Source organism: Oreochromis aureus, linkage group 19 (genome assembly GCF_013358895.1).
Source record: "Oreochromis aureus strain Israel breed Guangdong linkage group 19, ZZ_aureus, whole genome shotgun sequence".
Lineage (NCBI taxonomy): Eukaryota > Metazoa > Chordata > Actinopteri > Cichliformes > Cichlidae > Oreochromis > Oreochromis aureus.
The window spans coordinates 6,312,674-6,327,438 of NC_052960.1; the positions used below are offsets into that span (position 1 = coordinate 6,312,674).

Below are 14,765 nucleotides of genomic sequence, written 5' to 3' on the forward strand. Positions count from 1 at the left end.
AACATCATACAGACCTACACAGGGAGCGGGCAAAAGGAGATTTGTTATAATGGTGGAAAACAAAAACACAGAAATTGGAAAGTCACTGGATCAAAAACCAAAACCCCAAATCACAAAACTGGAAAATTATAAAGTTGAAGACAGGAATCAAAGACTTGATGATGTCTTAAAATCACTAGCAGAATAATAATAAATGAAAAAACAGTTTTAAAAATAAAAGCTCAAATGTATTAAGAATGAAAAACCCTCAAACAACACAAAAGCCCAGACCGTGACTAAAAACCCTGAATCCACGAATCCAAAAACTTAAAAAAAAAAACCCCTCTACAACAGCACTGAAATCAAAAGTCATGAATAAGGAACAAAACCCTGGGACCATGACACCTTGATCAAGCTGATGAGCCGGCACATTGAGGAGGAACCTTTAAGTGTCATCGGATTACTGAGTTAAAGCGAAAAACTCTGTTTTTCCTTCCCTGCATTGAAAATCGGTGCAGCTTCACATTTTAAGACTCGCTTAAGGTCGGACTTTCCCTTTAAGTGATTTATGCAACAGCATCTCCCGGTACCTCAGTCTACCTCAGTCAGCACCATGGACAGCGACCCCGCCAGCTCTCCGGCCGCCTCCTGCGCACCCAGCGGGCCCCGAGGGGCAGGGCAGGCTCCTTCAGTAACGACGACCAGCTAATACAGCACATCTCCCATCATGTTACTGCGGCACTGACAGCTGAACCGTAGACAGCAGGATGCGGGATTTCCCGTAGAAACACCCCCGCGTATTGTTTTTCTTGTCTTAACCCGTTTCCCAGCAGCTGGAAGGTACAGATGCTCTTTTTTGGCCGATCACCGGCTGTAAATGCCTCTAAACGACAGCAGATGTGACGAGTCTCATTTGAGGGTCGCTGTGGAGCAAAGGTGGTGAAATCTCTCCCTCTTCTCCCTCCTCCACGCCCTGTCATCACTACCAGTAGCTGCCCAGCACCATGTCTTCTCCACCATCAGCTGCGACAGCGAGTGAAAGCAGCACCACCACCGTTTTCGAGGAGGACACCAGAGAGGAGGTAGAATTTTCTGGCAATTCTCTTTTTTCTTTTTCCTTTTTCTTACAGTCTCTGTGTGGTTGATTTTTATTGTGTCCGTGCGCGTGCTGTGCAGGCTGTGACACGCTGCAGGTGGATGATCTGACAGGTGTCATCGGTGAAAACTTGAACACGGGAGTGCGTGTGGCGGTGGCGATTCACTCTGCTTATCTTCCTGTTTATTTAGTTTTCCATTTAAGTTTCCATTTTATTTATTAATTTGTTCATTTTATTTGAAACATGTTTTAAGTAAAGTTTTCTCACAGTTTTTCGTTTTTATGAATTATTTTTGACAAATAGAAATGAATGAAATGAGAGAAAATGTAGACCAAAAAGGGTAAAAATAAATACTTTTAATTTCCTATTTTGTTTTTTACAAAGACAATTACAAAACAACTGACAGCATATTAATGTCTGTTCTCTTCAACCAAATTAATGCCTGCCTTCATGTATATTAACTTTAAATCATAGTTTTATTACTCAAATTGAGCTACTTTTGTCTTCCATACCATGAAACTTGCCTTTACAGCAAGTACATATAGAAATACCTGTCATGTTCCTGATTTGAAACATGAAGTTTAGAGTTTTATGAACTTTGAATTCTTCATTATTAATCTCTGTTAGGTTTCTTATGTTGCAGGTTTATTATGTTTAACTGTAGTAACACCCCTGTGGCCAATTTCATTCTTTTTTAGTTTGTGTTTAGAGTCATGTTTGAGTCTATGCTTGTTCCAAACTTCCTCTTCATCCTCTAGCCAAGTCTTTTCTTCTTGTCTTTTGTGCCTTTCTTTTTAGTTTTACTTTACCTTTACTATTCACACAGGACCACACTCAAGTTTGTTTTTTTGTTTAATTTTGATTGGCTTTTAAAAAAAAATGATATCTCATTGTTTTTCACTACCTTAATGAATTGTAAACCTACAAGGATTTCTGTTTTTATTTTTTGTGCTATATAAATAAAATCGCTTTTATTTCTCTTACCTTGTTATGTAGATTTTGTTAACCTGTGCCCAGTTTCCCCCCAGCTGTGCTCACTTCCCCTGATTAGTGTTTCTACCCTGTAAGATACCATTGCATTACTCTGGCCAGACCATTGTTAAGTTTGTTTGAACTTTGGACTTTTGAAGTTTGCCTACCTTGCCTGGAGTAAAAGTAGTTTTTACATCTGCCAGACTCAGAGTCCTGCATTTCGGTCCTAAACTCTGCAGTGTTGTGCAGTCTGAATAAAATACAAACTGTTCTTTGAGAAAGCAAACACTCTCCTTCCAAAGTTGCATAATGCAGGCTGGATTAGTATTTGCTAATGCTGAATTTTGTTCACGGGACCTGAGGACTTGTACTTTAAATACATCATGAGATTAGGTGGTTATAGGATTATAAATATGTCCTGATCAGTTTTTTAAATGTTTCTTCTTATGTTTGTGCTTTCACTCAACAGCAAAGACCGCTGAAGCAATCTCTGAGCAAGTCCTTATGTCGGGAGAGTTTCTGGAAATGCTTCCTCCTTTCCGTTCTCATGTATGGCTGCATGGGAGCCATGGTTTGGTGTCACATCACCAAGGTGACCCGTTTCACCTTCGACAGTGCCTTCAAAGGGAAATCCAAGATGTACCACGACAGCCCCTGCTCTGATGGCTACATCTACATCCCCTTGGCCCTGCTGGGCATGCTCTATTTAGTCTACCTGTTGGAGTGCTGGCACTGTCACGTGAAGAATGAGCTGCTGCACAAAATGGACGTGGAGGGCATCTATGAGCACATAAAGAAGATGCAGCAGGCTAAGCCCTGCATCTGGTGGAAGGCCTTCAGCTATCACTATGTGCGCCGAACTCGACAAGTCACGCGCTACCGCCGTTATACTTGCACCCAGGTTTACCACGAGCGCCTCGACACCCACGTGGCAGAAGCAGAATTTGACTACAGCCACTGTGGTGTCAAAGATGTTTCCAAACAGCTGCTGGGCTTGGAGAAGTCTGTGCTTACAAAGATGCGCTTCACCAAGTGTTTCAGTTTTGCCAATGTGGAGTCCGAAAATTCTTATCTCACACAAAGGGCGAGGTTTTTCACCGACAATGAGGGCCTGGATGACTACATGGAAGCCAGAGAAGACATGAACCTGAAGAACATTGACCTGAAGGAGTATGTCTTGGTGCTCTGTGACCCAAAGCACCACCCCTGGTATCTGTCCCACTACGTCTTCTGGTTTGCCTCCTTCCTCACGTTCTCCTGGCCTCTCAGAGTCTTCACGGAGTATCGCACTGCATACGTCCACTATCGTGTTGAGAAGGTCTTCGGGCACGATTACCGCCCTGTGTCGCCATGTGTTGATCGACGATACTGGTGTCGTATCCCTCGAGTTAAAAGCACTGATGTTACAGAACTGGAGTGGCACATTTGCTCCAACCAGCAGCTGCTTACCCAGAGGCTGACCTCATGGATCTGGCCCAGTGACCGTCCAACTTCAGCGAGATTCATCAGAACTGTGAGCGCTGCCACAGAGTCATCATCTGATCCTCAGTGTTCTTTAGAAGCCCCCTCAGCATCTGCACTTGTGCCAACGTTCCTTTAAGGGATCCCATCATCACCAGAAAAAAGAAATGCTGGAAAAAAGCAGTAACCAGTATTGGGTTTCAGACAGTGTGGTCATCAGGGAGGAGGAGCCCCAAAGGTGAAGACTTTGTTGTAGTTTTGTCTCCGTCAAGAATCCTTTTCTGTGATTTCTGTTTCTTTAGCCTTCAGGTGACCTGTGTGGAGTCATTTATGACCCAAGCCTTATATTTATATGTGCCTTTGTGATATTTTTGATTGTAGAACTATTTCTTGCCATGATTTTTTTCCCACCTTCTTCTTATTTTATCGTTATAGGCTTTGATTTTATTGTAATTTGTGACTTGTTGGTAATAATGTCATATTTCTGAGTCCAATATTGACAGTTATTATTTTTAGATATTTTAGTAATCTGGAAATTTTGAGTGTTTCTGCTCAAAGAACCATATTACATATTGGCAAATAGATTTAGTTTGAGCCTGGAAGTAACAAAAGATGAAAAACAAACCTCCTGACTGTGATAACTTCACTGTAATTTGTCGGTGATCAAAGTGTTATGGAGTCGCCATTTCATAGTTCGGTGTTAAATGATACATAATCTGCTTAAAAGTATATTACATATACTTATATACTTACATACATATTTTTCTAGTGTTACCGAAACAAAGAACTTTTGTTTTGTGAGAAAAATCATAGGATTGTCTAAATAAAATGTCATTTTAATTGTGCAACTCCTCTTTGCAAGAAAATAGTAATAGACGAGTTGTTTGAGGGTTAAAATGAAGACTATTTTACTAAAGACTGATGCTCAGTTACATTTATTCAGTGTCAAGTAAGGAAATAATGTACTGCAATGCCGTTATCAGTGCATTAAAGTACATTTTAATAGCACATTTAGTCATTTACTAACACCACAACCCTTCCAAGTGACCCATAAGATTTTCCAACATCCTGCTGAACTGATGTCCTCCTCTGTTTCAGTAAAGACAAATTAGAACCAAACAGCTGAACAGGCAGCTTTAGATCATACATAACACAAACATTACTTTTGTTGTGAGTTGTAAGTTTAATTGTGACCCAGAATGTGATATAATTTTGATGTTTGATGGAGTCTTCTCTTTCATGTATCCCAATTATGTGAAGAAATGTGCTTTTTAGTAATAATGCCAGCATTAAATGTGCTTCATATCATGTATGACACATGACTCACACACAGGAGGAGCTCTACTTACAAATATCTTTATTAGACTTAAAGAAATAAGAGTTTTCATGCAGTAGATTTGATGCTTGATGGTTTCTGGAAACTTTTGCTCCCTTGTTCACCACATTTCGTGAACACTTATTGAGGTTCTTGAAAACATTTTACACGTTGTTTAACAGATGTAACATTAGTAATGTGACTGATGGTATTCATATTCAAATTTAAATATGTAAATCAATAATAAAAAGTATTTTATTTTTACCATTTCTCTTTGATGACTCCAGAATAGAACAGAGAATCAGAAGTGAAATTAAAAGTGGGAAAAAAACAGATCAAAAAGACAGAAATGAGTCAAACAGCTAAAAAAAATGAATAGTAAAGATAAATTTAAAGAAGCTGAATATACAAAAGTTGACAAAATCTACAAATGGAACTAATTTCTTTTGAAAGAATGTTTAATGTTTACTCTATAGAGGGTCCTGGGAAAAAGTAGATATACACTTATTTCTACTTTCCATTGGAATTAAGGGTAAGTAGAAGCTGGGTGCTTCTACTTACTAGAGCACAGCTGTGTGACCACCTTTATAAGAGCAGACGTTTTGGCAGTTTGTGGGTCTGGAGGATTCACCAGTGTGTTAACAAAATGCCACAAGCTACAAAGTAGTGAAAATCCCAGCAAATTCAAACCAACTTCAGACCGTGCAATGTTCAGAGAAACTGCAAAAAAGCCCAAGAGCAACATGTCAGACTCTAAATGCCTCAGCCAGCATGCTAAAGGTTAAAGTTCATGGCATTACAATTAGAAAAAAAGATGAAGAAGTATGGCTTTTAGAGAGAAGTAAGCCATTTCTCTCTAAAAACAAAACAAAACATGGCAGCATGACTTTATGGCAAAAGCCAAAGACGGCATATCAGCACAAACATGTCCCACCAACTGTCAAGAATGGTGGTGGAATATGAATGATTTGTGCTTGTTTTGCAACCACGGGACCTGGACACCTTTGAGTCACTGAGTCAACAATAAACTCATCTATGTACCAAAGTGCTGTATGGTCAAATGTGAGGCCATCTGTCTGAGTCCTGTGAAAAAGAACAAATTTTAATGACTCTGTATCATTTATATTTGTGTGTATGTGCCATGTGTATCAAAAACTAACTGAGATATATTGTGCTGGGTGAATAGGATTCCTGATAGCTGTGTGGCTGAAGTGCTTAAATCACAATGCCCTTTAAAAAACAGTTGTTACTTGCACTTCTTTGACATGTATGTGATTCTTGCGCCCGATGATCCACATGCAGAAGGTCGCATTGGTGACAGTGGTAAGGAAAAACCCCTGTTTAACAGGAAGAAACCTCCAGCAGAACCAGGCAGAGGGGCAGCCATCTGCCACGACTGGTTTGGGTCAGGGGGAGGAAGACAGGATAAAAGAGAGCTGTTGTGGAAGAGAGCCAGATTCAATGCAGAGAGGTCTGTTAACACATAGTGAGTGAGAAAGGTGACTAAAGAAGAAACATCATGGGACTCCCCCAGCAGCCTACACCTATTGCAGCATAACTAAGGGAGGAGTCAGGGTCACCTGATCCAGCCCTAAATATGTGCTTTAGCAAAAATTAAAGTTTTAAGCCTTTGGAGATTGTGTCTGTCTCCTGAATCCAAACTGGAAGCTGGTTCTACAGAAGAGGGGCGTGAAAGCTGAAGGCTCTGCCTCCAATTCTACTTTAAATACTTTAGGAACAACAAGCAAGCCTGCAGTTTGGAGGTCAAGGCAATGCAAACCAGAGCAAGTATCTCGTTAGAGGGCATATTACTAAGATTTTCAGGGCTGAGTACAATAACGTCAGTTTTAACCGAATTTATAAGCAGAAAATTAGTGTTTACCCAGGTCTTTGTGTCTTTAAGACATTCCTGCAGTTTAACAATTTGGTGTGTGTTACCTGGCTTCATGGGTAGATAAAGTTGGGTGTCATCTGCATAGCAGTGAAAATGTATACTATGTCTTCTAATGATACTGCCTAAGGGAAGCATGTTTATGTAAACAGAATTATACATGGTTCCCTTTGGCAGTATCATCAACAAACAACAAATCAACAAACAGGAGAATCCAAAACTTCAATAAAATCAAAACTCATTCATATTAAGTAACCAAAGATCACAAAGTCACAACAACACTACGAACAATTAAGCCGTCCAAATAAAACCAGTGGCTAAGCCTAAAGAGTGACCAGATTACTTTACTAAACTAAAAGTAACTTTATTTTTGCTCCATATGTTGATAATCAGTGGGGCGGCACATTTTAGGTCGGACTTTCCCTTTAAGTGATTTATGCAACAGCATCTCCCGGTACCTCAGTCTACCTCAGTCAGCACCATGGACAGCGACCCCGCCAGCTCTCCGGCCGCCTCCTGCGCACCCAGCGGGCCCCGAGGGGCAGGGCACGCTCCTTCAGTAACAACAACCGGCTAATACAGCAAATCTCCCATCATGTTACTGCGGCACTGACGGCTGAACCGTAGACAGCAGGATGCGGGAGTTCCTGTAGAAACACCCTCGCGTATTGTTTTTCGTTTCTTACGCACCGGGAAGGTACAGATGCTCTTATTTTGTCTTTCACCGATCAGCCGGTCCCCGTCGGCTCAGCTCTAAATGCCTCTAAACGACAGCAGATGTGACGAGTCTCATTTGAGGGTCGCTGTGGAGCAAAGGTGGTGAAATCTCTCGCTCTTCCTCCTCCTCCACGCCCTGTCATCACTACCAGTAGCTGCCCAGCATCATGTCTCCTCCAGCATCGGCTGCGACAGCGAGTGAAAGCAGCACCACCACCGTTTTCGAGGAGGACACCAGAGAGGAGGTAGAATTTTCTGGCAATCTTTTTTTTTTTGGCACAGCAAATTCCTTTTGTTACGGTCTGTTTGTCAGAGCTTGTCGCAGAGCTTTAATGTGTCCATGTGAGTGCTGTGCAGGCTGTGACACGCTGCAGGTGGATAATCTGACGGGAATTTGGTGTTACAGACATGCCACTGTTCCACAGTCTGATATAGAAAGGAATTTCTATAATCTTGTAGCATGCATTGATTATTTTAGAGGAAAACTGCAGGATATGTGATTGGGAATCAGCCAGCCAGCGTCTTTACCTGTTTTTCACCTCCCGTGTGCCGCAGCGGGCCTGTGAACCTGACCATGGACGGAATATCCTCAGTTATTCTTACTGTTTGCAGATTGATTTTCTTTGGACAGAAATGTCTGATCCGTGTGTGTTTGACCCTTTTGGTCATACTTTTATGCAAAACATCCACAGACGTTGCAGTTATCAGTCAGCAGAGATGCAGGTCAGCTGCAAACGAGCCAGTGACCTAATAACATCCATCAGTTTGGCTGGGATCCGTTTAGGGTTAGAGTTAACATCCATTCTTTCTTAAGGAATTTTCACCCAATGCAATAATTACATAATTGTAAGCCCAAATGCATGGACACTCACAGAAATGAAAACATCAATTTCGGCCCCTAAAAGTATAATCAACACACATCTGCACCCATTAAGCTAATTATTAGACTTCAAGACAACTATATACCTTTTTAAGGACCAAAAGGGTGCAGTACTGTTTAGTGGTTGGCCCTTTAATGGTTTCTTTTTCTATTTTTGAATATCTCAGTTCATCAAATACATTTTAATACTAGATAAAAATAACTTGGCTAAATACAAAATGCAGTATTTTTTTAGATGATGATTTTATTTATTAAGAAAAAAATGCTATCCAAACCTGCATAGCCTGGTGTGAAAACTAAATCTTATGGCTGGCTGTGCCAGCTTGGCAGAATCAAGCATTTGTGATAACTGGCAATGAGGCTTTCAATTCATAATGTACTGTGGAGAAATTTTGGCACTGTTGTTTTAATTCAGCCACATTGAAGGGTTGTTTGAGGTGGACTTGCTGGTCTGTTGCAAATCACTGTCATGCTGCATAACCCAACAGTGATGGAGCTTCAGGGCATGAAGTGATGGCCAGACATTCTCCTTCAGCTTTTCTTGTTCCATCAATTACAGCAAGTCTCATTAGTCCAGAGAAAATTTCTCAAAAGTCTTGGGGATCATTAATGTTTTTTTTTTAGCAAATGTTAAACGAGCCCTTGTGTTTGTTTTGGTCAGCAGTGGCTTTCTCCTTGGAATGCTCTCACTTTTTCCCAGTCTCTTATTGTTGATTCATGACCTCTGATCTTAACTGAGGAAAGTGAGACCTGCAGTTATTTAGATTTTCTTTTGGATTCTTTTGTGACCTTCTGGATGAGTCGTCACTGGACGCTGGGGGTTATTTTGGTATGCTGGCCACTCCTGGGAAGGTTCACCACTGTTCCAAATTCTCTCTATTTATCAATAATGGTCTTCACCGTGATTCACTGGAGTTCCAAAGCCTCAGAAATGACAATGTAACCATTTAAGACTCACAGATGTCAATGATTTTTTTTTCTCAGTTTCTTTAGATCGTGGCACAATGTGTTGCTTTTTGTCAACTTTTAGCCTACTTCACTTTGTGGGACAGGTTCTGTTTAAGTAAATTCTTGATTCGACAGGTCGGACAGTAAACAGGTCTGGGTGTGATGACTGAAATTGAACTCTTCTTTTTGTCTTTTTTGTGTGTGTGTCTTACTTGGGTTATCTTTGTCTAATAATAAAATCAGATAATTTGAAACGTGTTAGTGTGACTGTTTCAGAACTAGGTGAAATATAAAATTTACTCTTACAGTTTAAGATTTAAGGTAAAGGTGCAGAATCGCAGAGGACTGTCACCTGTTCTCCCTGTTTCTGGGAGCCTTGTGCACTTATTGATACCAGATGTGCAAAGGGTGTAAAGAAGTCTCCCCTGCACTCTGCACCTCAGAGGATAAAGCCTCAGTGATAAACCTCTGTACCACTAAAAGTGCAAAAAGGTACTTTTATTGTCTGAAAGTGTGTGGCAACATTTTTCTATATCATGTAAGTGCTGCATACTTCATCTGACAATTTACATAATTATCTTGTTGTTCTTTTCAACCATAACCCCAGTGCTGCTTGCAAGGGTTTGTGACTCCTTTGTTTATTTTGGTCTAATTATGCGAAAGACTGAACAATGTCACGGTTATTAATCAGCAGCTGCAATCAAAGCATGCAAAATGGCCTGTATTTGTATAGCGCTTTTTTTGCAAAAACACTGTAAAGCAGATCAGCTGACAGGGGGATACACAAAGGACTGACTGGGGGATCAAGACACAATTAGGAAACATGAAGGGAAGAAAGAAGTGGAAAGGAAGGAAGGAAAAGTCACAATAATACACATGAGATAACTTAAAAAAGCACAAGCTGGCTAAAAGAGAAATAACTCACAGTGGCAACATAATTTATTTGTTGCCACACAAACCAGAAACACAAACCCAGCAGATACGGACGACGCCAGTCAGGTTCACTGAGGACCACAGTGAGAAATGATAAAGGCCAGGCTTTTACTTTATTTACACATTTTAATTTAATCAGAAATTCCTCTTTTCTAAAGCTTTTCGCCTACAATTAAAAGTTTATTAACGTTTCTGATATTTAATCTAACAAAAATAGTCAGATAGCAAACGAGCAAAACACAAACCTGCATCTGACAGCTACTGGCAGTCTGTGGTGTTTAACTATGGAGGACCTAAACTGCCCCCCCCAAAAAAACAAAAATCACACACTTTCTACAAAGTACATGTGACATAAATTGACATTTGTTTTAATTCAATTAAAATCAGCTGTATAAATTCTCATATTTATTTAGTTTTCAATTTAAGTTTCCACTTCATTTGATAAATTGTACATTTCTAATTTCAAATTTTTTCATTGAGTATAGGATTTAAACCATTTTTTGGGTAGATACACAAAATTTTGTGATTAGTGAATTTTGGCTTTGGCATTTCTTTTTCATACAGCATATTGAGATTTTAACAGAATCCTGGTTCTATTACGATTTTGACTTTGCATGAATGAAACTGCCTGCACATAAAAATGAAGCTTGCTTGTACAGCACTGAAGAAATATATTGTTCTGCAGTTACAAAGCTATTCGCAGCTTGTTAATATTTACAAAAGGCTGAATTTGTTCTTACGACTTGTGTTCTAAATACATCAAGGATTATGGATGTTTAAGATTTGGTGGTGATAGAATTATAAATATGTTCTGATCAGTTTTTAAAACGTTTCTTCTTATGTTTGTGCTTTCACCCGACAGCAAAGACCGCTGAAGCAATCTCTAAGCAAGTCCTTATGTCGGGAGAGTTTCTGGAAATGCCTACTCTTGTCCGTTCTCATGTATGGCTGCATGGGAGCCATGGTTTGGTGTCACATCACCAAGGTGACCCGCCTGACCTTCGACAGTGACTTCAAAGGGAATTCCATGATGTACCACGACAGCCCCTGCTCTGATGGCTACATCTACATCCCCTTGGCCCTGCTGGGCATGCTCTATTTAGTTTACCTAGTTGAGTGCTGGCACTGTCACGTGAAGAATGAGCTGCAGCACAAAGTGGACGTGGAGGGCATCTCCGAGCGTATCCAGAGGATGCAGCAGGCTAAGCCCTGCATCTGGTGGAAGGCCATCAGCTATCACTATGTGCGCCGAACTCGACAAGTCACGCGCTACCGCAACGGAGACGCCTACACGAGCACCCAGGTTTACCATGAGCGTGTCAACACCCACGTGGCAGAAGCAGAATTTGACTACAGCCACTGTGGTGTCAAAGATGTTTCCAAACAGCTGCTGGGCTTGGAGAAGTCTGCGCTGACAAAGATGCGCTTCACCAAGTGTTTCAGTTTTGCCAACGTGGAGTCCGAGAATTCTTATCTCACACAAAGGGCGAGGTTTTTCACCGACAATGAGGGCCTGGATGACTACATGGAAGCAAGAGAGGGCATGCATCTGAAGAACATTGACCTGAAGGAGTATGTCTTGGTGCTCTGTGACCCGGAGCACCACCCTTGGTATCTGTCCCAGTACGTCTTCTGGTTTGCCTCCTTCCTCACGTTCTCCTGGCCTCTCAGAGTCTTCACGGAGTATCGCACTGCATACGTCCACTATCGTGTTGAAAAGCTCTTTGGCCACGATTACCTCCCTGTGACCCCTTGTGATGATCGCCCTTATTGGCGCCGTATCCCTCGAGTTAACACCATTGACAGTACAGAACTGGAGTGGCACATTCGCTCCAACCAGCAGCTGGTTCCCAGTTACTCAGAGGCTGGCCTCATGGACCTGGCCCAGTGCCCCTCTAGCTTCAGTGGGCTTCGTCAGAACTGCGAGCGCTGCCACAGAGCCATGAGCTGCTCCTCAGTGTTCTCCCGAAGCGCCCTCAGCATCTGCACTGGTGCCAGCTCCCGCATCCCCTTCAGCAGCAGCCGCTTCTCCTTGGCCCGGCGCTATGGCTCCCAGCGCAGCTGCTTCTGGAGGAGCGGCAGCCTGGACGACCAGGAGAGCCCCAGCGAAAATACCCGCTGCCTATCGGAACGCCTCACCACAGATGACGAGGAGCCCCCGGACTACGAGGATGCACTTTGTTACCCGGTGCTCATTGTCCACTGCAGTGAGAACTGCCACAACCACAGATCTTTCCACAGAAATGGCTCCTGCGTGGAGACCTCTTTATGATATGCAGTCACAGCGGCATTTCTGTAGCACTTCAAAAACAGGGCGTAGTGGATGCTGTAAGAAACAATTGCCTGAATCCTGAATGTGTGAATCACCAAAGCAATAACAGAGGTCAGTGAGCGGAGAACAAAGTGGCATCCCATGATAAGCTCACACACACAAACAAATCATATCTGCTTGGCTTCCAGGAAAAACCAAGAAGACGCAGACTGTTACAAAGCACACCATCGCTACAGCTTTTACAGTGCATGTGAAACTAAGGCTGCAGATACCTCATAGGGACTTTCTCAGAGGTTTAACCATCTCACCTTCATTCAGTGATTCATTATGGAGCAGCTTCTACAAATTTAATTTCTAACTACAGCAATAACTGTGAAAACAAATCTCAAGTGGAGGATCGCCAGTTTGTGCTGGTGTACATCCCAAAGTGGAAACCTCTGACTTCAAGTGACTATTTAAATCTTGGACGTTCTCACTCACTGTTAAACCATATCTGTAAATTCTTTTTTAATCATCTGTTTGTTCCTACATTACCCAGAATGCCTTTTATTAACTTCAGACAACAGGTATAAGCTTAATTTCAGCAGGCAGTGACCTAAGGATGTTAGAAAGGGAGAGGCATTTGTTCAGACTGAGAGAAGTTCAGACTCATGCCCTCCTAACAGCCGGTCCTGTGGTTTTGTTGCATCCTGGTGCATCTCTGCTTCTTTTTCTTCTTCTTTAGTGGATTTCTCTGTACTTGACTGTTTGGCGTTGGTGCTATGTGGCAGCTCCAGACTGTTGTGGATGTTGAGTGACTGACACACTAACATGATGTTTACAGTTGGTGCTTTCCTTCTAACCTTGGATGTAAATGTTGGAATTAACAGTTTCGCCATCTTGAAGAAAATAAGAGAGAAAACAGAATCAGGCGGACATTTTTTTTTTTTGCTTTAGTGGCTTTAACATGCGATTAATTTGTCTTGACTGACCCAGAAAATGAAAAAATGTGGGCGCACTAACACTGTCTAGTCCTATGAGCCTTTACCTTGACAGACTAAAACGCATCATGAAAACTCAATCAAGCATTACGCATAAAATGGGACTTTTCTGCTGCCTACTGCCATGATGAAACCTGCCGGCAACTGTGGTACAAATACACATCATTACACCCATCATGTGGACATAAAAGATAGAGACTGGTTTATTACAGTACATGTGAGCAGGTGAGTGTGGATTTAGCTGCAAAAAAAGATCATAAGATCATCAAATCCATGCCTGATTTTGCATGATTTCCTCCTGCTGAGACACTGTGGTAAAACCATATCCATGAATGTAAACCACCAGCATATACGATATACTCTGTACCATTATGTGTTGATAGTAAAGGAATAATGCTCCATTTTTCATCTGTAAAATGGTGATCTCGCTGTCCAGCGTGTACTGATATGCCACCATGTTACTGAAAGACTTTGATGTTGTCATCTGGAGGATATGTGACTCTTCTGAGTTTACAGTCAGTATATGCAAGGATGTAAATGCCCTTATGTTTACACATTATACAAACTTTATAATACATGCTTTTTTTAAATATAAAAAATGTTGTATTCATTGTGGCACAATACTTCTTGTTCGCTGTGGAGGACCAAAACAGCCAAAAATTTAAAATAAATTGTTTTTTAAATAAATTCATATGCCATTAAATGCCTCTCAAATAGCATAATAACTTACTTTAAGCATTAGTTGTGTTTTCTTTTTACCCAAACGACTGTATTGTTGTATTCTCTTTTCAAATTTCTTTCCACATTTCTGCTTTCTGTTGCAAATAATTTGGCTATCAATCAAAATCAGTCATGAGGTGAACCTTTTGCCTTTTGTAAATAAATGTTTAAATAAGTCTTAGTCACTAAAGATTTAAAATAGGTTAGCTAAGCCCTCTTATGTGTACAATGAAGCAGAAATGCATAAAGAAATGTAAAATCACAAAATGAATGTATTTGAGGGAAATAAACATATTAATGCATAAATTATTTTAAAAAATAAAATGTAAAATTAACATAGGATCAAATAAAAATTAATCAGTGTGATAAAAATTAATAATCAAAAAATATAAAATTTATTTTGTGGCATTTAATGGCATAGTTAGTTATTTACTGAATAAATAATTTTTTTCATCATCTTAATCCTGTCAGTTTTGGCCCTCCATACTTCATACATTGTTTTCAATAATGTAGTGACATTCATATTATTATGCACTTGATGGAAGTGACACTATAGACATTATGAATTGTAGTGGAGCTGAATGTTGGTGTAAATTACCT

The 14,765-nt window shown here is 40.8% G+C and overlaps 1 protein-coding gene and 1 pseudogene across 1 annotated transcript; both read left to right on the plus strand.

The window, feature by feature from the left end:
• Positions 1–866: 866 nt before the first annotated feature.
• LOC116325312 lies at positions 867–3,822 on the plus strand (annotated as a pseudogene).
• Positions 3,823–7,196: 3,374 nt separating this feature from the next.
• On the plus strand, positions 7,197–12,782 carry LOC116325314 (transmembrane protein 151B-like). The gene is made up of 2 exons (XM_031746161.2): positions 7,197–7,274; positions 11,056–12,782. Exons 1-2 carry the CDS (start codon positions 7,197–7,199, stop codon positions 12,463–12,465), a joined length of 1,488 nt encoding a protein of 495 aa, XP_031602021.2. The 3' UTR covers positions 12,466–12,782.
• Positions 12,783–14,765: the final 1,983 nt, after the last annotated feature.

What these genes read in the sequence shown, in the direction of transcription:
- LOC116325314 (XM_031746161.2), top strand. Translation starts at nt 7,197, where the DNA reads ATGGACAGCGACCCCGCCAGCTCTCCGGCCGCCTCCTGCGCACCCAGC. An exon ending in GGGCAGGGCACGCTCCTTCA is followed by an intron (nt 7,275 to 11,055) that starts GTAACAACAACC and finishes TTCACCCGACAG; the next exon opens with CAAAGACCGCTGAAGCAATC.